We start from the raw sequence: 27,820 nt of genomic DNA, 5'->3' as shown, positions 1-27,820 counted from the left end.
AACATCTTTATTAGGGTTGTTTTTAAGGGGTAAATTATGCTTCTTCCATCAGTGCTGGTTTTCTTCTCCTTGTGGATGTTTACCCAGTTCTTACTATAGCTTAACTTAGAATGGTTAGATTCCAGTCCAGTAGCACCTTAAAAACCAACAAGAGCTTCAGGGTATCAGAGTTTCACAGTCTGGCTACTTGTGTGTGATGAAGGGAGGGTTGACTCTCAAAAGCTTATACCCTGAAACTCTTGTTAGTCTCGAAGGTACTATGGACTCTAACTGTTCTATTGCAGACCAACACAGCTACCCTCTGAAACTATCCTAATTTAATTTTAAAATGACAGCATGTGTTTCCTTGGGGATATTGCCCTGTTTGTCCATAAGCAAGTCAAGGGAGGGGGCTCCGTTTAGGCTCCCCCTCTTGGTTGATGCTTTAATTGTTTTATTACGCTGTGGATATCTGTTCTTTAAAGAGCTGAGCCGAAGATCCATTACTTTCAGTTTTTGTATGAAAACGTTCATTTTCGATGGGGCAGTTTTCATCGTAAATATCCTGATCGTATATCAGGATACAACGGTTACTTCTTTTGTCCTGTGGTGCATTTCATTTTGCTTTGCTTTTCGCAGTCTGCTTGTGGTTGCATAATTCTGAATCATTTGTGAATTTGGCTTATGTAACAATTTACTTCTGATTCAATAATGGAGCTGCTTGTTTGCCGAGTGGTGGGAAGCTAAATATATAGGCTTGTTCTTTACAATTCCTGACTCTAATTTCTAAGCCATAGAAAGTTCTGCCATTGTACCTCACAGTTGCTGAGTCTTCCTTGGAAGTCCTTGGTGAGGGACTTTGTTAAAGGACTCTCAGAAGGTGAACAGTTCCAGTTGTCAGCATCAGGTGAGCTTCCTTTGCAGTAATGAAAGTTCCTTGACGCCCCTGGTGTTCTTCACATCCTCTGTGTTGAAGAGTGACAGTTTGCAAATATGGCCCGTTGCAACAAAGGTTCTGGGTCAGAAAATCCAACCTCACCTATATCAGTTTCTCCCTAGGAAAAATCCAGGTGTCCTTTGAAGTACTGAGCGTATTCACCTGGGATGGCGGAGGATCAGGAGCCAGCACGGCCATGCAAGACTCCTCTTGAGCCTTCGATGAAGGAGTGTACCAGCAACACATACCGCAGCGCTCAACACTCGCAGGCTTTGCTGAGTGGCTTGGTGGCGCTCCGAGACAGCGGCGTCCTCTTCGATGTCATTTTACTTGTGGAAGGGAAGGCTATTGAAGCTCACCGCATCCTCCTGGCTGCATCGTGTGACTACTTCAGGTCTGCTCACCACAGAGCTGCAGCAATATTGTGCCCAGACTTGAACACACTGCTATCCTTATTCAGTTAGGGTATCTTTGGGCTTTGCCAGTGGAGTTTAGTAGCCTGTTTCTGCCTGTTAGCTGTAACTCAGGGATAGGCTCAAACAAGGTCTTTGTGATATATGGCAGCCGTGCCCAATGCCTTGGTTATAGCAGAAGTAGCTTCTGGGATCCCAGCCCTTTTATTTTATAAAAAATAAGAGTCGTGCAGAATCGGCCCAATGGTCCATCTAGGCCAGTGTCCCGTTTCTTGCATTCTTTCCTTTTCCTGTGGTAAAATGTGTGTTTGGGTTGCGTGATGCCCTATAAAATGTGCATACATCTTTGCAGTACATCATGAGGAAAGGTTGAAGGAGTTGGGTATGTTTAGCCTGAAGAGGACAAGACTGAGAGGGGATATGATAACCATCTTCAAGTACTTGAAGGGCTGTCACATAGAGGATAGTGCTGAGTTGTTTTCTGTGGCCCCAGAAAGTCGGACCAGAACCAACAGGTTGAAATTAAATCAAGAGTTTCCTTCTAGACATTAGGAAGAATTTTCTAACAGTTACAGCGATTCCTCAGTGGAACAGGCTTTCTCGGGAGGTGGTAAGTGCTCCTTCCCTGGAGGTTTTTAAGCAGAGGCTAGATGGCCATCTGTCAGCAAGGCTGATTCTATGACCTTGGGCAGTTCATGTGAGGGAGGGCATCTTGGCTATCTTCTGGGCATGGAGTAGGGGTCACTGGGGGTGTAGTTGTGAATTTCCTGCAGTGTGCAGAGGGTTGGACTAGATGACCCTGGTGGTCCCTTCCAACTCTATGATTCTATGATCTGAATGTTCATTGAGTCTCAGGAGATGGTCAGTTCTCCCACCATTGTAGTTTCTGAGAATTCTTGTCCCAAAGTGGTCTATAGTGGGGTGGGGGCATGGTGACATCCCAATCCACCATTACCCCCATTCAACACCCACCCACCCCTGTAGTCATTCATAGTAGCAAGCACATATGTACAGGAGTCCTTTATGAATTACTTACCTATGGGGTGAATAAGTCTGAAGCATGCCAGGTTACTTGGCCAAATCCTAAACAGCAGCATGCATCCAAAAGAGTCTCTTCTAAAAGTTCAGTCATGGAACTCGCTAATGATCTTTGGGAAGTCACTGTGTCTCAGCTTGACCTACCTCTCAGAGTTGTTTGTCTGAAAATAAAACATGATCTATCAGCATCAGCTTCCTTGAGCAACATGGAGGAAGGTGGTGGGAAACTAGGGAAATGTTTAGATCCTTGTTGGGGGGGAATATGAGGACACTACATTAATATTCATATATTGGAACTGACACATGATGTGGCACCACAAACATTCTTTTTGAAAAGAATGATTAGAGCATCTCTCTCCTTTTGTAGGGGAATGTTTGCTGGTGGACTAAAAGAAATGGAACAAGAGGAGGTCCAGATCCAGGGTGTGTCTTATAATGCTATGTGCAAAATCCTAAACTTCATATACACTTCTGAGCTGGAGCTCAGTCTAAACAACGTGCAGGAAATACTCACTGCAGCTTGTCAACTTCAGGTGAGAGTTGGTGGTTCCAAAAGATGCATTGGGAAAGGAACACAAGAAATACCTCCTAAGGGCTGATGTGTGACTTCCTGTCTACTTGGCATTGGGCAGATTTAGCAACCTGTCTTTTGGATCACCCACTTAGCAATATCCAGGTGGTGGTCTGGGGATGTGCACTTACAGAGAACACGCATTTCAGAACAGTATATATTTACTTTTTTATATATATATAATTTTTATTGAATTTTACAATACAAAAAAGAAAAGAAAAAAAAGAAAAAAGAAAAAAAAGAAAAAAAATATATAGATATAAAAGGGTATTCACATAACATATTGAATACATTTCATTTTTTAATACATTCATCAAAAGAAAATACCCTTTCCCCCCATCCACCAAAAGTGACCCATCACCATGACTTCCATAGAAGTGTCCGGTAGCTTTATTTATTATCTAAATTCTAATATTGCTTAAAAAATAATTTTCTATAGCTCACTAAATAACAAAGTAAAATCCATTTTTGCCAACTTATCCCAATATGAGGTGGCCTTAAACCATGTTAACTTAAATTCTTCCAAATCATTTCCATGCAGAATTTCCGTTAATCTGGCCATCCTCATATATAACCACACTTTCTCTATTCTATAATTGAGGGTTTACTTGTTTGTTTCCATACTCTAGCTATCACAATCCTTGCAGCAGCAAAACTATATTGGCAGATAATCCTATCCCAATCATGAATATAGTTTGTGGGTATTCCCAGTAAACAAAATAATGGTTTTCTTTTCACTTTACTATTAATCAAATTATTTGTTTCTTTTACTATTTTTCCCCAAAATTTTTTAATTTTTTTACAAGTCCACCAGACATGCATATAAATTCCTCTTTTCCACATTTCCAACAGATTCCTTTATCTTGACTGTTCATTTTAGATATCATAATTGGCGTTATATGCCATCTATAAAACATTTTATAGAGATTTTCTCTAATTTCATTAGTTATTGTAGATTTAAACTCCCTCTTCCATAAATTTTCCCATTTATCCAGGTCTATATTGAATCCTAAATCCTGCATCCATTTGATCATGACTGGTTTAATTCTTTCTTGTTCTAAATTAATAGTCATCAATAATTTATACATCCTACCAATCAATCCTTTATTTCCTTTATCTAATATCTTTTCTAACTCGGATTTATTTTTACTGAATCCAAGTTGACTATCTTTATTAAAAATATCTTGTAGTTTATAATATAAAAACCAGTCAACAGTATATATTTACTGAGGAAACTTTGTGTCATTGTCCTGTACCATTATTCCACTTTTGCAATCAACTGTGCTCCAGACAAGTTGCTTACTATACCTTGTTAGTTAAATTGCTATGTGAGCTGGGGAATATTTTATTCTCAAGGCACACACTCTTCCTCCCCACCCTGAAACAACATCTGCACCAAAGTCCTATGGCTGCTAGTTTTCTGTCCCTGCCCCCTCTTGTCCCTCCCCCATCCTGGAAAAAAAATCTGCAAGTTTTGGAACTACACTGAAGCTTGCAAACTAAGTAAGCCTCCACATCTTCATCAGATTTGGTTATGGGATTTGGGTTTATTTGTTATTGTTAAACATTCTGAAGGTTTGGAGTGGTTGACAATCCTGTTGCAAGATTAACATTGGATCCCTTCATAGGTCAAAAACGTTCTTGTGCTTTTCCTTCTTCCAGATCCCTGAGGTTATCAAATTCTGCTGTGACTTCCTCATGTCTTGGGTGGATGATGAGAACATCTTGGATGTGTATCGACTAGCTGACCTTTTTGACCTGAGCCATCTGAGTGAGCAGCTAGACTCCTACATTTTGAAAAATTTTGTTACATTCTCCAAGACACAAATGTACCGCCAGCTCCCCCTTGAAAAGGTCTATGCCCTTCTCAGCAGCAACTTATTGGAGGTCACCTCTGAGAATGAGGTCTATGAAGGAGCCCTCCTTTACCATTACACACCAGAGCAGGTGGAGACAGATCAGGTCTCCTTGATGGAACCTCCTAAACTGCTGGAGACAGTCCGTTTTCCCTTGATGGAGTTCCAAATTCTGCAGAGGCTCCATGACAAACTAAGCCCATGTCCATTAAAGGAGACAGTGGCCAGTGCGTTGATGTACCACAAGAATGAGTGCCTTCAACCAATGCTTCAGAACATGCACACACAACTGAGGTCACAGTTTCAGTGTGTCGTGGGCTTTGGGGGGATGCATTCGACTCCATCCACAGTTCTCAGCAACCAAGCCAAGTACTTAAACCCACTGTCGGGTGAATGGAGGCACTTTGCTGCAGCTCAGTCCCGCAAAATGTCCAACCAGGGAATTGCGGTTCTCAATAACTTTGTCTACTTAATTGGGGGAGATAACAATGTACGAGGTTTTCGAGCAGAGTTCAGGTGTTGGAGGTAAGAGGGGCTGCTTCTTGATTTTAAATTGCCAGTGTGTTTTACTGTTTTAGGCTGAACAGGGATTGGAATTCGGGTTTTCTCATAATTAAATCCAACACTGTGGCCATTGTGCCACCCTTGGCTGTAGTAACCTCTGTTGTTTTGGTGAATTTTCTTTGCTGTTTTGAAATCTGTCTGCTGCCGTGGAGAAGTCTTTTGCACTCTCCTTTGCTCTGCTGTTGTGTTTTTGTCTGTAATTCTGACTGTGCATGTAGGACTTAGTAAACCAAAGGTGCAAGTAGATTGCGATTTATCAAGTGAAGTAAAGACAGAAATATCTCTGTAGTTTATAAAACTGGGGAAGACAAAATTTTGCCATGTTTACATGAGAGGGGAAAAGCCAGCAAATACATGGGTTCTGCCTCATCGTTGTTTTTTTAGCAGACTTCCTCTTGAATGAATGTGGCTGTGGAAGAAAAGGGCTCCCAGCCTGCCAGCTAAAGCTGGGCATTCACACTCTGACTGCAATTATTCCTCTTAGCAGTACTAAGATGGCTGCCACTCATAGTACTCTGTCATTGGCTCTTTGAAAGGGAGATTGTGCTATGGAAGCTGCTAGACCCAGCATTAAAAAGAAACTGACAGCAATGAATGTAGCAGCAGGCGGAAGGATGGGTAGAGGCCCAGTGTGCCTCTTGGCTGCTCATTTGGAGATAGCTGCTAAAGAAACAGTCAGAAAAGGCTTTCTTACTGCTGCAGGACACAGCCTGTGCAGATGGGGAGGGGCTGTTAGGTTTGCTGAGAGCAGCCAGATACCTCTGGCAATAGCGCCTCATCTTCCTTTGCAAGGTATGACCCACGACACAACAAGTGGTTCCAGATCCAGTCCCTTCAGCAAGAGCACGCAGACCTCTGTGTCTGCGTTGTGGGCGAGTACATCTATGCTGTGGCAGGAAGGGACTACCATGAAGACTTGCGGGAGGTGGAAAGATACGACCCCAAAACCAACACCTGGGAATATGTGGCCCCTCTCAAGAAGGAGGTAAGGAAGGTAGTCGACATGAGGACAAATGCCGCTGGGCTCGGTCAAAAGTGTGTTCTGGCTCCGCAGCCTCAAGTGCCCTCTTGCTTGGTCATATGATGGGGCACAGAATATTTATAGAAGGCTGCCTTCATCCTGTCCTGCTGGCAAGCTTCCCAGGTACATCTGTCTTCCAGTCTGGGAGAGAAGAGTGGTGTAAAGTGGATTTTGGGTACAAGCCAAGCCTTGTGTACAAGGACTGTTCTTAGTTAAGGCCACACTTGGAGGCTGGGTTGCGATCAGAGGCATAGATGTGCTTACCATCACTCTGTACTTGGCTACGGTGTAGGTGGAGCTCATACCACAGCAGGCCCCATGGGTACTGGGCTCCTTCCCTACCATGTTGTTCTTGCTTCCCACACTGGCTGCTGGAAACACAAGAGATTACAGTGCCAGAGATGCCCAGCTACTGAGGAGTGGTTGGAAAACCTTTCCTAGGCACCATAGTATGTTCTTCAGCCAACTTTTTGCCAGGATCTTTTCTAGATCTGTACTAATGAAGGTGCCCTTCCTGGACCTTGGATCTCCAGTTTGACCCATGATAAAGCTCACCTTTCAGCCAGCCATTGCTCCACTGAGCTCAATGTAGTCTCTCTGGCAGCGGCTCTCCAAGGTCTCAGACAGAGAAAGGCCTTTCCCAAGACCTGCTACCTGAGATCTTTAACTGGAGATCTTATGAATTGAACCTGGAATTTTTTGCACGCGAAGCCAGGTGCTCTACACAGTCCTTCTCTAGTTTCTTCAACTAGAGGCAACTAGTGTATTGTATCCTATTAGATAGCTGCAAGCCAAACAGCTAGGTAAAAAAAGATAAAGGTCCCCTGCGCAAGCACCGGGTCATTCCTGACCCATGGGGTGACATCACATCCCGACGTTTATTAGGCAGACTTTGTTTACGGGGCGGTTTGCCAGTGCCTTCCCCAGTCATCTTCCCTTTACCCCCAGCAAGCTGGATACTCATTTTACCCACCTCGGAAGGATGGAAGGCTGAGTCAACCTTGAGCTGGCTACCTGAAACCAACTTCTGTTGGGATCGAACTCAGGTCGTGAGCAGAGCTTGGACAGTCAGCTTCCTAAGTGTGCCGTTTTAAGTTGTAAAGTTTTTTTGGGGGGGTGGGGAAATACTACTTATGGCTGCAAAAATTGGAAATAAGTGGAAGGTGAGAACTAGGATGAGGTTAGGAAATAATTCCAGGGCAAGAGGGCTCCAGAGCATGGTACATGTTTGTGTCCTCTTTCCCAGTCTCTGCGCCCAACCTCTTGCCATTACATCGCCAAAACAAATACTGCCTGAATCTTGGAAGCGGTTGTTCATAAATATTTTGCTAGACTTGTGCTTTAACAGGAAGAATTCTGATTGCAAAAGGTGTGTTCTCTGCCAAAATATTAAAATCTTTTCTGGCAGCACATGCATCATAGGGAATAAAACTCCACCATCCTGGGGTGATTTCTTTGGTTGCCTTACAAAGTCAGATAGATTTATTCTCTCTTTTAATAGACAAATAACTGATGTATTACAGGAGGGAGGGCAGCTGAGTGAAATGCTCAGGATTCCAGATAGCGACTCCATCTCCCTTTTTTGTGCGTTTTGATGCAGATATACGCACATGCAGGAGCTACTTTGGAAGGGAAGATGTATATTACCTGTGGGAGACGAGGTGAGGACTACCTGAAAGAGCTGCATTGTTATGATCCAGTGGGCGATCGCTGGGAGAGTCTGGCTGATGGGCCTGTCCGGCGGGCTTGGCATGGGATGGCTGCAGTGCTGGGCAGACTGTATGTGATTGGAGGCAGTAACAATGATTCTGGCTATAGAAGAGACGTTCACCTGGTGAGTCAATGATCGGTCTGTGTGACTGGTACTTACTTTTTGGTATAACAGTGCTCTCTATCCATGTTTACCGTATATACTCGCGTATAAGCCGAGGTGCCTAATTTCACCCCAAAAATGGGGGAAAATTAGGCACCCGCGTATAAGCCGAGGGTCGGCTTATACAACCCCCGGATTGCCCTCCAGACCCACTCCGACCCCAGCGCCACCCTAGGGGAGGAGGGGGAAGAGCCCCTGAACCCCCTACTTACTGGGAGAGGCAGCGATTAGCTGGCGGCAGTGGGGGGGGGCCCCCGGCGCGCAGGAGGCCCAGCAGGTCGCTCCTGGCCCGGGGGAAGGTGCGCTGGAGGCAGCGGGGGCCCCGGCGCGCAAGAGGCTGCGCAGGCCGCTCCTAGCCTGGAGGAAGACGCGCTGGAGGCGGCGCCCCCCCCCCCCCCGGCGTGCAGGAGGCCCAGCAGGCCGCTCCTGGCCCGGGGGAAGGCACACTGGAGGCGGCCGCAACAGTAAGTTCCCCCCCTTCCTCCACCTACCGTATTGACCCGCATATAGGCCGAGTTGGGATTTTTCAGCCCTTTTGGGGGGCTGAAAAACTTGGCCTATACGCAAGTCTATACGGTATTCAGTGTGTTTTCTAGTTATAATAAAGCAACTTTCTAGCGCTAATGGTTTCAGCAGAAATAGTGGTTCCCTATGTGGTAAAGAGATAAATCCAGCACCCCACAAGTTACCACTAGTTTTGGGGAACTTTCTTTCATGATCAGCAACTTTTGTTTTTGATGTTACTTTCTTCCAGGTTGCCTGCTATACTCCAAGCACCGGTCAGTGGACTTGCGTCCGCCCTCTGCCTGCAGGACATGGAGAACCTGGCATTGCCGTCCTGGGTCACAAGATCTATGTCTTAGGGGGCAGGTCCCATAACCGGGGCATCCGCATGGACTATGTCCACATTTATGAAGCTGAAAGAGATGACTGGGAAGAAGGGCCACCTTTAGAAGAGGATATTTCTGGGATGGCTGCCTGTGTACTCACATTGCCAAGGGCCATCCTAATGGATGTGGAGAGATGGGACCCTGAGTGGCATCGGGAAAGACTGCAGAATCCACTGGATGTTTCTTCTGAGGTCATGAGCGTATCTGACTGGGAAGAATTCGATAATCTGGGCGATGATTAGCCCAAGGGACAGGCCTCTTCCCCTGAATTTTTGGCTTTCCCCCCTGCTGTAACTGAGCCACCCTCACTTTGCTGAGCCCCACGCTCTTGCCACCAACTTTTGCTGCCTGCACACCCAATGAAGGGAGGCAGTCTGGTGACCTTGACTGGACTTGCACCAAGAGCTGGCCAGAGCAGACTGAAAAGAAGGCTAAGAATGGCCCTTCAATGCGAGGGCACTTTACACGAAGGGATGGCAAGAAGCCCACCCCTTCACTAAGGGAAGGCTTTTAGGAATGATGTGTCTTTATCAATGAATTGTGAATACAGATTACATTATTTGCTGACTTGCAAGAGCATTTGATATGAAGATGGCTTTGACCATTGGTCTGCCACATGAGACAAGCCAAGGAGCTTTTTCCTGTCAAAAAACTGTAGTTCTGTCCACCAAAAGCTTACAAGCTGCTTGATTTGCAGCACAAAAGACTTGGCTCAGCCACTTCTGAGCATCCGATGTCCAGCATGAAATTGCTTCCTCGTTACTCCTAAAACAGAATCCTTGGTAAGCAGCTTAGCCCAGGAAGAACCGTTTTCTTCCAGTCTCCTGAGCCCCTCTGTGCTGCCAGCACCTCTGCACTTTTCTTAGCTGCTCATGGTAGCAGCCAACACCCCACTACTGGCTGCTGTGCAGGTGAGCAGAAAATTACCAGCTTGCCTTGGGAGAGAGATACTTGTTGTTCAGTATTATTCTGTACTACTTAAAGAGGATGTTTATAACATTTCTTCCTGTAGATGTCAGACAGATAAGCCAAAGCCAGAAAAAAAAACAAGTTGTGTCTAATAGACTCAAAAAGTGGGCAATGCGCAAGGACTTGCAGGAGCAATCTCATTTTCCCCACCCCCACTATTTCCTCTTTCCTTTTCCTGAAAGCCCCCATAGCCTCTCCCTTTTTCCTGCATCCTTCTCTCCTTCTAGGGTTGCTAAATTCGATGTGGGGCCTGGAGAGCTCCTGGAGAGTCACAATGGATCTCCCAGCTACAGCGGCCAGTTCCCCCAGTTAGGGTTGTCGGCTCTAGGTTGGGAAATTCCTGGAGATTTGAGGATGGAAACTTGGGAGGCGAGGTTTTGGGAGGAAAGTGACCTCAGCAGGGTATAATGCCATAGACTCTCCTGAGGAGCTGATCTCTGTCATTTTGAAAATAGATATAATTCTGAGTGCTCTCCAGCCCCCATGCGGGGCTGGCAACCCTAGCCCTTCTGTAGGAAATGGCTGCTTTGGAGGGTGGGTTTATGGCATTTATATGCAATGTATTTTTAAAAGATTTTTCTGTAAGCCTGGAACCCTTTTCAGGTTTGTCTTTGCCTATTTACAGCTCTAATCACCAATTTAAGTATCCTCAGATTTGGCCAACTTTGCTACTAGTATATAGTAGAAGATTGTTTTTATATGCCAACTTTCTCTACCACTGAAGGAGGAATCAAAACGGCTTACAATCATCTTCCCTTCCCCTCCCCTCAACAGACACCCTGTGAGGTAGTTGGGGCTGAGAGAGCTCAGAGAGCTGTGACTAGCCCAAGGTCATCCAGCTGGCTTCATGTGGAGTGGGGAAACCAACCCGGTTCACCAGATTAGCAGCCACCGCTCATGTGGAGGAGTGGGGAATCAAACCCGGTTCTCCAGTTCAGAGTCCACTGCCCCAAACCACCGCTCTTAACCACTACACCATGCTGACATAATATAGATTATGGCAATGGCGGTGAGAACAGATAGAATGCACCTGAATATAGAGGGGCATATCCCAAAGAGAAACGCGGAAAGAAGTTGAAGGCCCTAATAATCTGCTCCTCCCCCATCCTTTCTCAAGCCAAACAGTGGTTTTGAAGCTCCCTTTTGGTTTTCTTCTCTTCAGTTCAGTCAAAATAAATACAGGATGCCAAAGTTGTTGATTTTTTTAAACTTGACAAATACTGCTTTGGGTATGTCACCACCAGCAAATCTTCCTTATTTAGAAAGTGTGTATGCTACCCTCCAGAGGCCTGCTGAAGCTCTACTGTACCCCAGAATGCAGCAGCTGTTGCCCTCACCTTGTTAGAGCTCTTCATGGTTTCATTCGAAGAATATCAACACCATGTTAAAAAGATGACCTTCCCACAATATATCTTGTATGGACAGACATCTCAAAAAACTTCATATCTGCCCATCATAGGTAGGTATGCTGATTAAGAAAAGTGTGGAATTACTCCTCTGGGCTCAGTGCATATTTAATGCAAAGGATCAAAGAGTAGTACAGAGAATTGACAAATATCAACAACATTAATCCACTTGCATCTGAAGAGAGGTTCCTGGGCAGAATGCCCTAATAGCTGACAGGGTAAATGTTTGCTGAACATAAACACAAGATGGCTGATATCCATGAAGTATATCAGCTTTAAAATATCTGTGGTTGAGCTGAGCAACTTCCTACCAGGAACCAGTTCTGAAAAAAACTTCAACTATAACAGCTGAGCACCCATTAGTTTCTAACAAACCTACAGCCTTTTACTGCTTGGGTTTCTTCCATTGTGTTCTATTAAAATTCCCAGAGTAACACACCTGTTTTGCAACAAGGTTTTATTCGACGTGAACGAGCTGGGGTGGCTGGCCCAAGCACCAGACTGGACCCATGGATCACAACCTTGTTGGGATGTTAGGTAGGTGACCTGACAGCAAGGCAGCCACATCCAGTGTTACATTTTAGGTACCGTGGAGGGCAGTAGAATAGGAGTTGGCAGCTTTGCAGCAGAAGGCATAATTCAGCAGGGAGCTGTTTTATACAAGCCCCATTGAAATGAGCACGAGCTGCGGAAGGGTGTGGTACTGTTCCAGAACAGCTCCTGTTCATTTTAATGGGCGTTGGGGAGATGTTAGTAGCTAGGGTGGAAAGAGGTGCTTTTAGTTTTTCCACTTCACCCTCCAAAGTGTCTTGGCTAGCCTTGTTTCAGAGACTTCTAGACACCAGAAAAATTGATCATGATAAAGTAACAGCAAAGTCCCACTGAGAAATATACCAGGTTGGTTTTTAAAGGAAGGTGTTGCAAATAGGTCATGTAAAGCAAGAGTGTGTCAATGAGGAATGTTTTTCTTAAATCACTTGTATCTTTTCTAATGTGTGGTTACTTAAAATGTCAATTACATCCCTCTGAGAAGCCAGTTGAATTTAGTACCTGGTGAGTTAGTACAGACAGTAGTGGCACACTGTTCTGTGCAACAGTGCAATGAGGTGGTGAGTCAGTATAAACCATGCGTGTCTTTCCCAAACTGTTGTCTTCTCACCAGCATCCATCCTTGGCTGATTCTAAGGGTGCAATTTCTCAGTGCCAACGAGCTATGGTAAAATGGAAGGAACTTCATATAATAACTGGTGAGCTTGCTCTATCTCAGCAGGATCAGAAAGTGGGACTGCATTGGCTACATTGTCTTCCTCTTATGGACAAGAGTTCATTCTGAATGGATTTAAGTCCCACCACCTGGGACACCAGGGAGGGCAAAGAAACTCTTAACAGGAGTTAAGACCCATTTGTGTCTGTGCCTAGGTACAGGGAGGCAGAGTTGATAAGAGATCCATTAAAGAGAAAGAAAACTCTCTTGAGATCCATTAAAGAGAAAGAAGAAAGTGAAAGAAAACAAACAGCAATACTCAAAAGAGGGATGCTTGAGCAGAAGAGTCAACTGTATACCAGCATTGATCGGAAAGAAAACCCAGAAAACTTCGATGCCCTAAACTGAATGTGATCTGATTTAACATGTTTGTTTTAACTTAATAAATAAAACTTACAGTATCCTTTGTTAATTTTATGCCCCAATAGAAACACATACTTGAACAAATATTTGATTTAAGGGGGATGCAGTGTGGTTTAAATGTTCAAATAAATTCCAAGGTTTGTTGAAAATTTTATTGGAATAAGATTAATAAACATTTAAAGGCATTATAAAATGTACTTTATACTGTTTATATTTATGGGGGGAAAGGTAACTGAAAGTTGAAAGACTAACACACATAAAACATTAACTTTATTTATACCCTACCTTATTCCTAGCAGTGACCCAAGTCAGCTTATATCATTCTCCTTTCCATTCTATCCTCACAACAGCCTTGTGAGAAAGTTAGTCTGAGAGGGTATGACTAACTCAAGGTCACCCAGCAAGCTTCCATGGCAGAATGGGGGTTCAAACCTGGGTCTCCCAGATCCTAGTATGATGCTCCAACCAGTCCACCATACTAGCTTTGACATGACTGTCCAATCATCAACTTTAACAGAGGTCTTTGAGGCACCTCAGTTTCACGGTTGCTCTTAGTTCCATATTAGTTGGTGATTAGACTAACCTTGCATTCATGTGAGAGGGAACACATTAAGACACTTGGCTGAGCATATCAAATTGAAACCAAACCTAACCAGCTGAATTTAGAACAAGATTTTTAAAAATTGCATTGTATGTATTTGGTTTTATTTCCCCTTCCCTTTTATAAATCAATAAAACATACATGTACTCTCACACAATTACAACTTTTAAACAGCCAAGCTTGCTTAATATGGTAGTTGTATCAATTCACTGCCTAATTTTATGAAAAAATGAGCCCTCAGAAATTGTGCTAGAAATGTTTCTGCTCTACAGCAGGATGCCTTCCCCCCATTACCAGCTCAAAGAGATGGGTGAGAACAGACCTTTCTCACTCTTGTACAGCTAATAATGTTGGCTGAGAGGGTCTTAATGATATTGACTACCCTGATTCCAGAGCAGCGATGCTGCCACTCGCATTATCCCTATGTTATTCCAGCACAGGCTTAGTTGCTATCCCAAGCAGAGATTTAGGGAATATCATTTGAACATTCCTTACACAGGAAACAACTTAGATATACAAACAATACTATTCGGATGAGGTTTTCAAAAGAATCTACCAAATCTCCCTCCGCATGATGCCTGCCTGAGAGGACCAAGCAGCTGATCCGAAACCTCCAGCTGCCCGATCTACCGCTGCATTTCCCAGTTATAACCAATCACATGGGGAGGGGGTCGCTGTCTCCTGGCCCAACCGTCGTACTTCTCGCTGACACATTCGCCCATCAGTCCTATTCTCTCTTGGGGTCTGAGCTGCTAATGGACAAGCCAGGCCTCGGCTGAGGACACATTTGAGACTATTCAAATACAGCAGAAATCTGAGAGAAGGAAGCACACAAAGTTACCAACAGCCCTCCCTCCTTGGCTGTGGCTCAGTGGAAGAGCCTGTTTGGCATGCAGAAGGTCCCAGGTTCAATCCCTGGCATCTCCAGTTAAAGGGACCAGGCAAGCAGGTGATGTGAAAGACCTCTGCCTGAGACCCTGGAGAGCTATGGGGAGGGGGCGTGGCTCAGTGGTAGAGCCTCTTGGCATGCAAAAGGTCCCAGGTTCAATCCCCCACATCTCCAGTTAAAGGGACTAGGCAAGCAGGTGATGTGAAAGGCCTCTGCCTGAGACCCTGGAGAGCCGCTGCCGGTCTGAGTAGACAATACTGACTTTGATGGACCAGGGGTCTGATTCAGTATAAGGCAGCTTTAAGCTCCATCCCGTTCCCAGGGGTCCGTGGACCCCCAGGGGTCCGCGATAACTAAATTAAGGTCCGCGAAACAAAGTTATAAACCCATAACAAATTAATATTTTCAATTAAAAGTTCTCTATTATAAATATATTCAAATATTATTCTAAGCTTAATGTTTGACTAACAGTTATGATTAAAGTTTATTTTCAAATTATCGGAATTTTTATTTTGAACCTTGGGGTCCCTGCACCGAACAAACAAGTCCTAGTGGTCCCTGGTCAAAAAAAGGTTGGGAACGAGCAGAGAAGGGGAGCGTTTCCGCCTCCGGTTCCGGTTCGCCAGGCGCAGCGCTTGCTCCCACCCCTCAGGCCCGCATTTCCCTGGGAGCGGAGGCGGGACTTCCAGAGCGCTGCGGGTTCGAAGCTGTTGCCCACAGGGCAGCCCGGGTTACTCGAGGCGGCGCTCACTGGCGACACCCCTCCCTCGAGACACGCAAAGCGGAAACTGGCCCGGCTTCCACCGCTCTAGCACACCCAGCTCGAAGATTCCCAGCGCCGCCCCGCCTACTAGTCACCCGCGCTCGGCGGACGCTTAACTTACGGCTTTAGTAAATCGAAAAGACAATGAAGAATTGAGAGAATGGGAGGCATGGATAACATATTGTTAAAATGAATTAAATATGGGAAATATTAAAGGCTATGACTTAATCTAATTCAATTGATTAATGTTGACAGGATGAAGTACTCAATAATTATAGCATATAGGATGATATGTAGTTTATAGAAGTGATACGATGAATGACATAATGAATTAGAGAACAAATACAGAGGGGATTCTATAGATATTAATTTGAGGGGAGAGAAGTCAGAAAAAAAATCAATACCGATTAGGTTGAATAGTTTGAAATTGTTTTATTTTATGTAACTCTGAAGGTGACAATATTGTGACTTAATAAGAAAATTTAAAAAAAATAGACACGCAAAGCGGAAACTGGCCCAGCGTCCACCGCTCTAGCACGCCTAGCTCGAAGGTTCCCAGCGTCGCCCCGCCTACTAGTCACCCGCGCACGGCGGGCGCTGAAGCTGTTTTCGCTGTGCGCCTGCGCGGCGGGCGTGGCTTCGGCGGTCCCTTCCTTCCCTCCGAGCTCGCCCAGGCCGCCATTTTGGCGCTGGGGGTTCGGCAAGCGGGGCGGCGGGAGCAGTCGGCGTCCCTTGAACCCCGAGGCGGGCCAGAGCGGGCCTGTAGCCGTCGTCCGAGGAGGGGAGCGTGAGGAGATGCGCCGCCGCTGAGGGGAAGCCCCCAGGCCGCCCGCCACCCGTCCCGAGGCCCGCGCCCCGCCATGTCGTCGGCCGCCCGCTTCGACGCGTCGGACCGCTCGGCCTGGTACGCGGGCCCGCTGTCGAGGGCGGAGGCGCAGTCGCGGCTGCAGGGCCAGCGCCACGGCACCTTCCTGGTGCGCGACTCGTCCACCTGCCCGGGCGACTACGTGCTGTCGGTGTCGGAGAACTCGCGCGTCTCGCACTACATCATCAACTCGCTGCCCGGGCGGCGCTTCAAGATCGGCGACCAGGAGTTCGAGCACCTGCCGGCGCTCCTCGAGTTCTACAAGATCCACTACCTGGACACCACCACCCTCATCGAGCCCGCGCCCAGGTCAGGCTCGCCGTCCTCCCTCTCTCCCCCCCCCCCGCCATGGCCGCCAGGCACTTCCGCTTCCCCTTGGAGGGTTGCTCCTTCTTCGCTTCCTCCTTGGGCCGGCGTCACCTCTTAGACCCTTGGCCCAGAGCATGGCTGCCCACCCCTTTTTTAGCCTGTGGATAATTCACAGTGGGTCGCCGTGTTAGTCTGTCTGCAGTAGTAGAAAAGGGCAAGAGTCCAGGAGCACCTTAAAGACTAACAAGAATATTTTCTGGTAGGGTAGGAGCTTTCGTGAGCCACAGCTCCTGAAGAAGTGGGCTGTGGCTCACGAAAGCTCATACCCTACCAGAAAATATTTTTGTTAGTCTTTAAGGTGCTCCTGGACTCTTGCCCTTTTCTACTTAGCCTGTGGAGTCTGCCTTCCTGGTCACCTGTGGCAACTAAGCGGGAACTCCCCGGTGACTGTTGGCCCAGAGCATGGCTGTGTGTGTGTAAAGTGCCGTCAAGTCGCAGCCGACTTATGGCGACCCCTTTTTGGGGTTTTCATGGCAAGAGACTAACAGAGGTGGTTTGCCAGTGCCTTCCTCTGCACAGCAACCCTGGACTTCCTTGGTGGTCTCCCCTCCAAATACTAACCAGGGCTGACCCTGCTTAGCTTCTGAGACCTGACGAGATCAGGCTAGCCTGGGCATGGCTGCCCGCCCCCTTTTTAGCCTGTGGCGTTTGCCTTCCTGGTCAACTGTGGCAACATCAGCGGGAAGTCCCCGGTGACCCTCAAACCTCCTCTCTGTGCTGCCTTAGATCAGGTTAGCACGGCCAGGACTGCACTACAGCTGTTGGTGGACCTTCGAATCACAGAGTTGGAAGGGACCACCAGGGTCATCGAGTCCAACCCCCTGCACAATGCAGGAAATTCACAATTACCTCCCCCCACACCTCCCCCACACCCCCAGTGACCCATACTCCATGCCCAGAAGATGGCCAAGGTGCCCCCCTCACAATCTGCCTAAAATCATAGAATCAGCAATTGTGTATGACAAGCTATTGTTAAATGTACTAATTGAAGAATGCACAACCCACCCCCTGGGTCACTGAAAAAATGGTGTGTATAAATGGAAGTAGCACCTTAAAGACTAACAAAAATATTTTCTGGTAGGGTATGGACTCCTGCCCTTTTCTACTACTGCAGACAGACTAACACGGCTACCCACAGTGAATTATCTAAATGGAAGTAAAGAGCTAGCTAGAGCATTATCACCTTTCTCGCCTTTGTGCGCTCTTAAGAAGCATGCATTTGGAATGCAAATGCATGACCCCTTGTAGTTATTGCATTGTGCACTTACTGTTATTCCACCTTGCTGATAAGTCTATAGGGGTACAGGTATTTTAAATATCCAAATTATTTTTGTAACTGACAGTCCTTGTTGATGTTCATGGGTTAGGAGAGTTTGTTTCCCCTTCCCCAAAATCACATATACAATTCTAAAAATCTCACTCTAGGTGTGTGAAAACGTGTCCATGGACATACATGTAGCTGTGTACTCACCTGAAAGGCTCTTGCGTTTATAGCTGATACCACTATACAAGTCAGTGCGGTAAATAAGTTTTATCAGTCCTGTGTCTGGAGTTGCATATACCCACATATTTAATATTACTTCCGGGCATAAGACTGATAAAACCTATTTAGAAACTTTTCAAACTTCCTAAAGCAGGATGCCTGCATCTTTAAGGCTTCAGTTTATCTGCACTGTGTGCATAACATTAGTGTTCCTACACAGCCTTTCTTTTTTCTGCACACACCATCATGGAAAGCATGTCTTCAGTATGTGCAGCCTTATGCCTATCTCAGAAATCCAGATGTTTGTATACCCTTTTTCCTGTTATCAGATAAAATCCTTGCATGCTTTTATGTCTTGGGTACTAGTTAGTCAGTGTACAGGGTCTCCAGTGTGTCTTTGTTGCACACTAGCCTTATAAACTGCTTGTGGGCACTTAAGTAGAAAGGCAGTCTAGTTTTGTTTTCATAATGTTTTCAGAAACCACATGTCACCTATGCCTCTCAAATGTGCTTAATTCCTCCAAAATGGCATACCATGGCATTATTTTTAGTTGTAATCAGCAATACATAATTGAAGGCAATGACATCTGTCTGATCACAGGTGCCACCTGCTCATAAACATCTGTCTGTTAGGATATTTACAGGCAGGGAGGTGAACAAGGGATATGGCAGAGATGTAGCAGGTACGGGTGATGTATCTGTGTTTAGCTTTCTGCACATGCAAGGACCTAGGCGAGATCATTTACTTGAAAGGCTTAATAAGGAGAATTCTTGTGGCACCCTAAAGACTAGCAATTTTTTGTCCTAACATAAACTTTCATTCACTACAGCCTACTTCATCAGATGTAGGTGGTAGATGCTCACATGACTGACATAATGAGGCAGTGAAGGGGAAAAGTTGTAAACAGCAAGGTCTAAGGGTCATGAAATGCAGGCTGTACAGCGCAGACATAATTTGGAAAATTCCAGTGTAATCAAGAGAAGTACAGAGAACATTTACAGTAATTGGTGATAACATAATATTCCTAGTTTTGCTGAGCAGGTTAACACTTGTCATGGCTGATTAATTTCAGGTCCTTGTTGAGACTTGTGAAAATGTCAAAACAGTGCATTTTAATTCAGCAGCTTCATGCTTGGATCTCCTTTTGAAGTTCTCTTTGCTGAAGACTGGTGACTTTTAGATCAGCCACAGTATGTCCTGGGACTACTGAAGATTGTGTACTGTGAATGGTTATTTGGAAGCAAAAGCCATTGACCAAAGTGAAACTTGTTTCTGAGAAACAAGTGCCCCAGACTTTCCAAAAGTGAGGGCTGGTAGTTATAAGGCCAGATGTTTCTTTCCAAGATGGAACATTAACATCCCTGCTGTTTGGTGGAGTCATAAATATTCCTAATATGACAACTGAAAGCAACGCAGAGCTCAGGTAACTGGAGAATATAACATAAGAGTGGAAGATCAACCTAGTGGATTAAAATGCATTCTGAACTGAGTCCTTCAGCTCTGGAATGTCTGCTGTGAATCAGGATGCTACTCAGATTCACTCTGTGTCTTTTCCATGGAAAATGTTTTATAGACTTCAAGGGCAAAACTGGACTTTGTATTTGGTGCAAACTTACAAGGGGTGAAAGGGATAAGGACTACTCTGCATTTCAGAGTTTGTATATTTCAACTCATCAGGTAATCTTCTGAAAGATCTAAAAAATCTTTAAACAGCTGACCCCAAAATATTGTAATATCCAAAGTTCTTTTGTGTTCTGGGTACTGTGGCATTTTAAAGTGTTGTGTATTAAATGTGATTCCTAGGAAGTTATTGTAATATTGGCAACAAACAAATTGACTTAGATACAAGAGGAGGAGATGACACCAAGAAATTTCCAAAACATTTTTCAAAGTTCATTTGAAAGATTAAATATGTTGTGCTAACACTCTATGTCTTCTTCAGGTATCCAGCTCCACTAATGGGATCTGGATCAGCCCCCACTGTGCCTTCTGCAGAGGAGAATATGGAATATGTTCGGACTCTTTATGACTTCCCTGGTAATGATGCAGAGGATTTGCCATTTAAAAAGGGGGAGATACTGGTCATTGTAGACAAGCCTGAAGAACAGTGGTGGAGTGCTCGAAACAAAGATGGCCGTGCTGGGATGATCCCTGTTCCTTATGTTGAGAAGTTTGTGAGATCCTCCCCGCATGGGAACAGGAATTCCAACAGCTATGGGATTCCTGAACCTGCCCATGCTTATGCTCAGCCTCAGACCACAAATCCTCTTCCCAATGTATCTAGCGCTCCTGGGGCAGTGATCAACCCACTTCCATCGACACAGAATGGACCAGTCTATGCCAAAGCGATTCAGAAGAGAGTTCCATGTGCTTATGACAAGACTGCCTTGGCATTAGAGGTAAGTTTTTTTTATTGAGCTGGCTTTTTATTGAGGCTGTTTAATGCAGCTGTAAATGGCGACAATTCATTTATCTCCCCCCAACAATTTCTCTGTTTATTCTCTGATTTTAGTGGGCCTGTAAATACCAACCTGAACATAATTTAATTTTATTCACATATCCCCTAGTATGGGGGAACGAGGCCAAATGAAATTAAAATAGCATTCTGTAAACACACAGTCCAAATAAATTATCATGCTAAATACAGCCAGTTCTCACAGCTGTCCAAAGGCTGTGTTTTCTCTACAGCAGTTGCCTCTAAATGTATATTTCTTGACAAGGTACTGAGGGCTAGGTGTCTTATATCAACCTTAAACCCAGTAGGCCAGCAGTCTTCATATATCTGTCTCTTCCATTTGCATTGGGCTACACAGTAACATTTCTGTGCTGCCTGTATTGTGATTGAGTTTGATACTTAAATGGGAGTGGGAATACAGTTAAGAAGCTCACGTTGTGGCCACATGTTTAGGGTGATGGGTAAGGTGACAGTTGGATTGGTTAAATTTCTTCAGAAATTTATTGCATGTTTTTAAAAAATATTCTCATAGGGCAAGCTAGATGCTTGGCCAGAAGGCATTAAGGAAAAGAGTGCACCGGCAGCACACATCATGTCTGTTCAGTCAAGCTGCACGCCCTCTTGCCTCTCTCTGCACGCGGATAGTATTTGTGTAAATGTGTGTCTGAATTTAACATGACTCCCCTTTCTTTAAAAGCTGCTGAAAAGTTAAAAAATACCATCTTGTTTTTGAATAAATACAATATAAATGAAGTTAATAGTTGAAAATTGGTGAATTAATTATCCATGTTCAGGAATTTCTTAACGTGGAAGTAGAAATGTAACCTGCAGATCTTCAGAAGTTCCTTTGTTCGCATTATGAGAACATAGTTGACAGTTTTTACTATGCCTGGACCTTGTATGCATGGTCAAAGAAACACTTTTTTTGGAAGAGAGTGTAAATTGCAATTTTTTTAATTTTATTTTTGATGAAGCAGTAAACCTTTTACCTTAATTATATGAAAGACGTCAAAATTTCTCCGGGGCTTAGAGCAATTAGATTGCAAGGAAAACAATTAAGTGTAAGCTTGTAAGTAGAGCAGAATGTGCCCATACGTAGCACTTCTTGACACAGTTGTACAAAAGAGGGCTAGGTTACTTCTGTCAAACATCAGATTGTCTTGTAATTGCTTTCTTTAGGGAAGAAGCCAAGTAGTTAGAGATTCCTGTACTGTTGGTTACTTTGTTTTGTTAAAACAGAGTATCCTTTCAGTGAACAGCAACATCAAGGCTACTTGCAACAACATAAAACTGTCATACAGTATATAATACTGTCCAAAATAAAATTGAAAAAATAATTTTAACACTAGGAATTTTAAAAAGCATTTTTAAAAGTACAACTTTAAATTAAGACCAAAGCTTAACATGACAAATTGGTTTTAGCAGCCTTTCCTGAAATCTGTACAGGAAGGTACCAGTAAGATTTCATGACAGAAGCTATTCTGTGTAATTGGTGCTACCACCAAAAAGACCCCGTCACATCCTGGTGCTGTCAAGCCTCCAGCCAACAAGGCACACGAAGCAGGACCTCTCCACACAATCTGTGTCCAGTTACATTACTTTTAGAAAGGGCTGTCCTTAAGTATCCTAGTTCAAAACCATTTATTAAGGCATTAAAGTTTAAAGCCAGCACTTTGAATTGTTTCCAGAAATAAATTGAATACCAGTGCAACTAGATCCTAGTGGTTAATGCTAAACAATATGGACTAGTTGAAGTTTCTGATGACTTTTCAAAGGCAGCCCATGTAAAATGCATTGCAGAAGTGTATTTTGGAGGATACCAGAGAGGTGGCTAGGTCATGCTAAGTAACTATTTGCCTGATGTCATTTTTGCTCATCTGTAGCTCCTTTTGTGGATTCTTTTGGATAATTGTTTTTCCAAATTATGAATTCAAAATTAATGTAATTTTAGGTTTATTTTTCTAGTATGCTAGATATGCAACTGTTTTTCTAGTGCTTTTCTCCCATATTCTGCTGCCAGAAACCTCAGGCTTAAAGACAAATGAGGCTGGTACCCTTTAAGTGGTTCCTTTTCGCTTATTTATATTTAATGCCATCTAAAGCAACTTTGTTCCTGTTTAACTATGATCTATAGACCATTAAGAGCAAAGTATTTAAATAGATAGCTTGAAGAGCTGCAGTCAGTAATATTTTGCTACCCTTGGGCTCAGTTGTGTCAAGAATGTTTTTGTCACATGTTCTGTTTCCTATTACTATGAACTGCAAAGCCTCAATGGAGTTCTGAAAACAAACTGGTTCTTTGGGCCACAATCCCTCGTGATGTTCTCCTTCACAAGCCACATTAAAATAAATAGGAACTGTTATGGAGAGCAATCATTTTCTTGTACAGCTTCTGTTAGTTTAAGTAGGGCTTGTTGGTTTATGGCTGTAGCTGAGAATTGTAGCATGGGCAGCTTGGACTGAGCGGTCGAGGCTTGTCAGTGAACAAGCAAGCTCTGCTTAAGAGAAAATGGTGCGTGCACTAAGCACTCTTCCAGGAGAATGGCATGATGTGTGCATGTAGCCTAGTGGCTGGCCTTTCCCAGGAGTTCTGCCTTCCAGGACTCTCCCATCTTTGTGGCACATGATGAAAAGGGCAGATTGCCCCACATGTGCCAAATCTTTTATCATTAGGGTGGGGACTTGCTGAGTGAACACCAAGATTCTGCATTGTCCTCTCTACATCATAAATGCTAGCAAAGGTATTCAGTCTCTTTCATTGATGTCTTGTCATCTCAAATACACCAAAGTTGGATTTTCTCTTCTCCCTTCCCCCACACCTGGTTTAAATTTTCTTAATTTGCCTTGACATTGAAATAACTCATTACAAATCTCTTCCTAAAACACTCACATGGGATCTAGCTTACTTTAATAAGTTGAGTATCTGAAAGGTCATTGAACCATTTCCAATTAAAAGTAAGCTGTTCTTCCAAAACAGAGTACTTTGTCAAAGTGTTACACATCAAAGAGGCAACTTTACCATTTTAGCAAGACTGGTTTATTGGCTTGGGCAGAATGGCAGTAGGTCCTGATAAGAAGGCTGTTGTACTTTGACTTCTGAGCTTTCCACTCTCCTTTGTGCTCCTTTTAGAGGAAATTGTTGAAGAAACTTCTGTAGATATTCCACAGATATGGAGATGCATCGCAAGGCTACTCTTTGAGGGCAGTTTCTCAAGATTGCCATTGCTAGTTGTTAGTGCAAAGATCCAAGTTAATCTGTTGCCACGTCATGTTGCTTTTTACCGAAGTCTGGTCTAGTAGTGGACTGCACTACTTTTTAAAATCTTCTCCACGTTAAAAAAGTGTTTGGGAGTAAAATAGCACATTGTGGAGAGCACACTGTCCCAGCCCACTCGTCCCTGCCATGCTAGTTTTCTACTTGCAGGGAATTCTTTTTTGCATGCAGGAGAAGTAAAGATGTCATTCCCCCACATATATTCCAATTGCAATCCCTTCTACCTCCTCATCACCCTGCCATCTCATTCTACTGTTTGTGTAGGCCAATGACTAGCAGCAGCCAGTTTTTAGGCAGACATTCTGCACAGGGCTGGCTGAAAACATCAATGTGTTTAATGTCTAGATTATTGTACATCTGGAGTTCTTACCTCAGGATCATGGCCACTGGAGGGGGGGAAATCCTGAAATAATGGCTGCAGGCAGTAAGTACTCAGGCAGCTCTCTAAGCATAGTTGTGCCATTCTGTGAATTGGAAAGGTAAAGGTCCCCTGTGCAAGCACCGGGTCATTCCTGACCCATGGGGTGACGTCACATCCCGACGTTTCCTAGGCAGGCTTTATTTATGGGGTGGTTTGCCAATGCCTTCCCCAGTCATCTTCCCTTTACCCCCAGTAAGCTGGGTAATTTTACTGACCTCGGAAGGATGGAAGGCTGAGTCAACCTTGAGCCGGCTACCTGAAACCAACTTCCGTCGGGATCGAACTCAGGTTGTGAGAGGGCTTGGAATGCAGTTCTGCAGCTTACCACTCTGCACCACAGGGCTCCTTGGATAGATGGTGGTTATTGTTGGGAAACTTGATGGTCTGCAGAACATGCTTCTCAACAATGCCATGTGATGCAACAACTGCCAGGTCTTCTAGTCGCATTACTTTCATGCTCTAAATGTGTATAGTTCCAAGACTTACAACAGAGCATAGTCCATTCTAAATATGACCTCAAAAATGGAAGCATTGTGTATATTCTTAAAGGGATAGTCTTGATTGTTCTTTGGGTTAGACTTCCTCCAGGGGGAAAATGTGCTTTTCTAGTTTTCCATTATTAGCCAGATGTCCTCATAAATGACATGGCTGTGGAACCATTTTTTTTCTAAGTAGGAGGCTTCTCCTAGTGTTTTCCAACCTTTTCAAAAAGTGGATGGAGCCATTGTAAGGCAAGACTTGTTGCTAGCTTCCCTCATTCATTACAACAGATTTTCAACAGATTTAATAATAGCCATTGAAGGTTAAAGAGGACTGGTAATCTTACCTGGGCTTGCCTTAATCTTGTTTATTCCCCTTTTCTTTAAGAAACAACCTTTTATAAAAAAATTTTTTACAGGAAAAGGTTTTTTAAAACAGTCTACCCCCATCAAAGGGCTTACTAATATGGGAAGCCTGAGAGAAATTTAAATAACATGAATGTCACTCAATAGAATTGTCACCAAGAACATTCATCAGTCAGAGCAGAGACAGTTCTGACCTAGGTAGACCAGTGGTCTTACTCAGCTTAAGGTTGTTTCATGTGTTCCTTGTAGAATGAAATGAGGCAGAGAAGAATGATGGAGGGGAATTTGTGACCCTACTGACTGTTGCCATGAGCTTCTTTTACACAGCATCTTTCCTGGTGCCCGCCAAGTGTTTTAGAATATAGGAGGTGCCAGATGGCTCTTTTGACCAGCTCATGTAAATCAGATTGCCAGGTTAGATGCCTGCAAAACAAAGACATATACTGCCAGGTGAGGGTTTCTTAACTAGCTTGAGATGTGTACTTATTTTGTATGTAAGCAAGAAAATACTTTAAATATCATGTTCATTTTAAAAGGCATCTTGTTAAACGGAGCTTCTGCCTGAAGTGTGGAAGACTTATTGCACAGCCTCACTTCCTGACATTTTGTGGTTGGCTTTGCCTCCTTTGGCAGTCATTTTGTGGTTGTACTCACCATCCTATGTTGGAATTCCAAAGGTGGCTGCAGGCTCAAAAAGGTTGGGGACCCTCAGGCTGGACCATGCTGCCAATCAAAGTACCTATAATAACCAGGTTTGGCAGATCAGTGCCTTTCAGTCTGAATAAGACATCTTCCTGTGTTAGGCATGGTTGCCATGGGATTTTTTTGCAGTGTGGGGAGAGAGGCACTAGAGGTTTGGCTCTGCCTCCCGTGGCATCCCTTTTGGGGTGGCGCCCACCACTCTCAGACTTTCAAAGGGGCCTGCAGGCTTGGAAAAGTTGGGTACCCCTGATCTATGCATTGAAAACACTAGACTCTTAGTAGTGCATTGCTAATAAATACCTAATGGGATATTAATTGTTGCTGACATTATTTACATTTAAACAAAAATATGTTGGATGTGACTCTGGTATACATAGGTATTATCATTATCTAATGCTGTAGACCATCTTACGTGAAATATTCCTTACTATACATTTTGAGTAAAAAACCTCGTCTTAACAAGGTATTTCACTCATTCCAAAACAAAAGATTCCTTTAGAAAAACGGGGGGAAATTCTCAGACTTTTTCATGCTGTGTATTTTCAGTGAGAAAAACATTGTCTTCAGATTCATATCACTCATTCCAAAACAGAAAATATTTCATAGGAGTTTTTTCAGTGTTCCCTAAAATATTGCAGTTTTTCCACTGGCAAAATGGTAAAGGTGGGGGGGGGGGCGGGATAAGACACAACTTTCTCCCCCTAACTTTTCCAGGCCTTCACATCTCTACATACAGGTCCATGGGAAAATCTAAAGGTCCTTGCTAACTAAATTTCTTTTCTATATTAATTCAATAATCCCAAGCCTTTTCCTTCAGTTGAAATAATAATGTTTTTGAAATAATTTCTTTTCAGATTTTTTTTCTTTAATTTTGCAGGTAGGTGATATTGTGAAGGTCACAAGGATGAATATAAATGGTCAGTGGGAAGGTGAAGTCAACGGTCGGAAAGGTCTCTTCCCTTTCACACATGTCAAAATAATTGACCCTCAGAATCCAGATGAAAATGAGTGATTTGCATTGGCCTGTTTCTGTATTGCTGCTTCATTTTCCTGGCTATCACGAGCATCGTTTGAAGTGGGATGATGACTGTTAATGGTGTGTGGTAAGCATAGCCAGTTGCTTATTTCCCGGTTGTAATGATTTGACGGCCCTGTCGTTTGTTTGGGATGCATACAACTGAAGTTGCTTGTTGGTGCTCACATGGACAGTTGCATCATTCAAAATTTAGTCACTCCTAAAAGGATTTTGGACCTTAAGCTGCAGAAGATAGATGGTGCCCCCACCCCCAGCGGAGCAGCTGGGGAAAAACATCAGCATTTGCGGCTGAGGCATTCACAGACAGCATTCTGCTCTGAAGGAGAATTCTGAGCATCTCTACCAACACGGAGCAACGACGACAAGAATGCAATTTTATTTTCCCCTCTGGAGGAAGAAAGACTTGATTTGAGAGAGAATGAATTGTCAAAGCAGCAGTGCGTTTGGAATAATAATCTCTAGGCTATAACAATTGGAGTTTGTGTTAGCAAGACACTTTTTTGTGAGTTTGTCATTGACCTAGAAACAACTTTGGGATGACAGCAAAGCATCTTTTAAAAGTATTGCATCACAGTAGAGGCTTTTATTTATAAATGTGACAACAGACATGTCAGTTTGTCACATCCCTGCGTAAAATCCAGCATTTAGACCTGCATCTAGGGATTGTTTGCAAAATCATTGAGGATAATTTTTTTAATAACTTTTCAAATGGTCCCTAGACTTTTAAACAAAATTTTAGAACACATTAGTTCTTACACCGTACACACAAGCTTGGGTGAAATGGCACTTTCTGCCTCTTTAAAAACAAAAACAAAACTCCTTACCAAGCATTGATAATCACTAATAGCAAATACAGATGTAAATCAAAAGGTATCATTTAGACATTTTAACTCTTCTATGCCCTGCTGTGTTAACCAAACTCTAGCTTCTCTGCTTTAGGTTTTAAACAATTGTAACCAGGAATGGAACATG

The 27,820-nt window shown here is 43.9% G+C and overlaps 2 protein-coding genes across 2 annotated transcripts; both read left to right on the top strand.

Annotated features, from left to right (window-relative positions):
• The first annotated feature begins 1,083 nt into the window (after positions 1-1,083).
• On the top strand, positions 1,084-9,437 carry KLHL22 (kelch like family member 22). The gene is made up of 6 exons (XM_056859837.1): positions 1,084-1,310; positions 2,735-2,900; positions 4,601-5,319; positions 6,151-6,343; positions 7,980-8,213; positions 9,007-9,437. Exons 1-6 carry the CDS (start codon positions 1,084-1,086, stop codon positions 9,382-9,384), a joined length of 1,917 nt encoding a protein of 638 aa, XP_056715815.1. The 3' UTR covers positions 9,385-9,437.
• Positions 9,438-16,214: 6,777 nt separating this feature from the next.
• Positions 16,215-27,088, top strand: CRKL (CRK like proto-oncogene, adaptor protein). Its single transcript, XM_056859838.1, has 3 exons — positions 16,215-16,571; positions 20,058-20,514; positions 26,690-27,088. Exons 1-3 carry the CDS (start codon positions 16,258-16,260, stop codon positions 26,822-26,824), a joined length of 906 nt encoding a protein of 301 aa, XP_056715816.1. The 5' UTR covers positions 16,215-16,257; the 3' UTR covers positions 26,825-27,088.
• The last annotated feature ends 732 nt before the right edge of the window (positions 27,089-27,820 follow it).

This window comes from Euleptes europaea, chromosome 13 (genome assembly GCF_029931775.1).
Source record: "Euleptes europaea isolate rEulEur1 chromosome 13, rEulEur1.hap1, whole genome shotgun sequence".
Lineage (NCBI taxonomy): Eukaryota > Metazoa > Chordata > Lepidosauria > Squamata > Sphaerodactylidae > Euleptes > Euleptes europaea.
The sequence above is the reverse complement of the archived record's forward strand: the minus strand, read 5'-3'. Positions and strand labels throughout refer to the sequence as shown.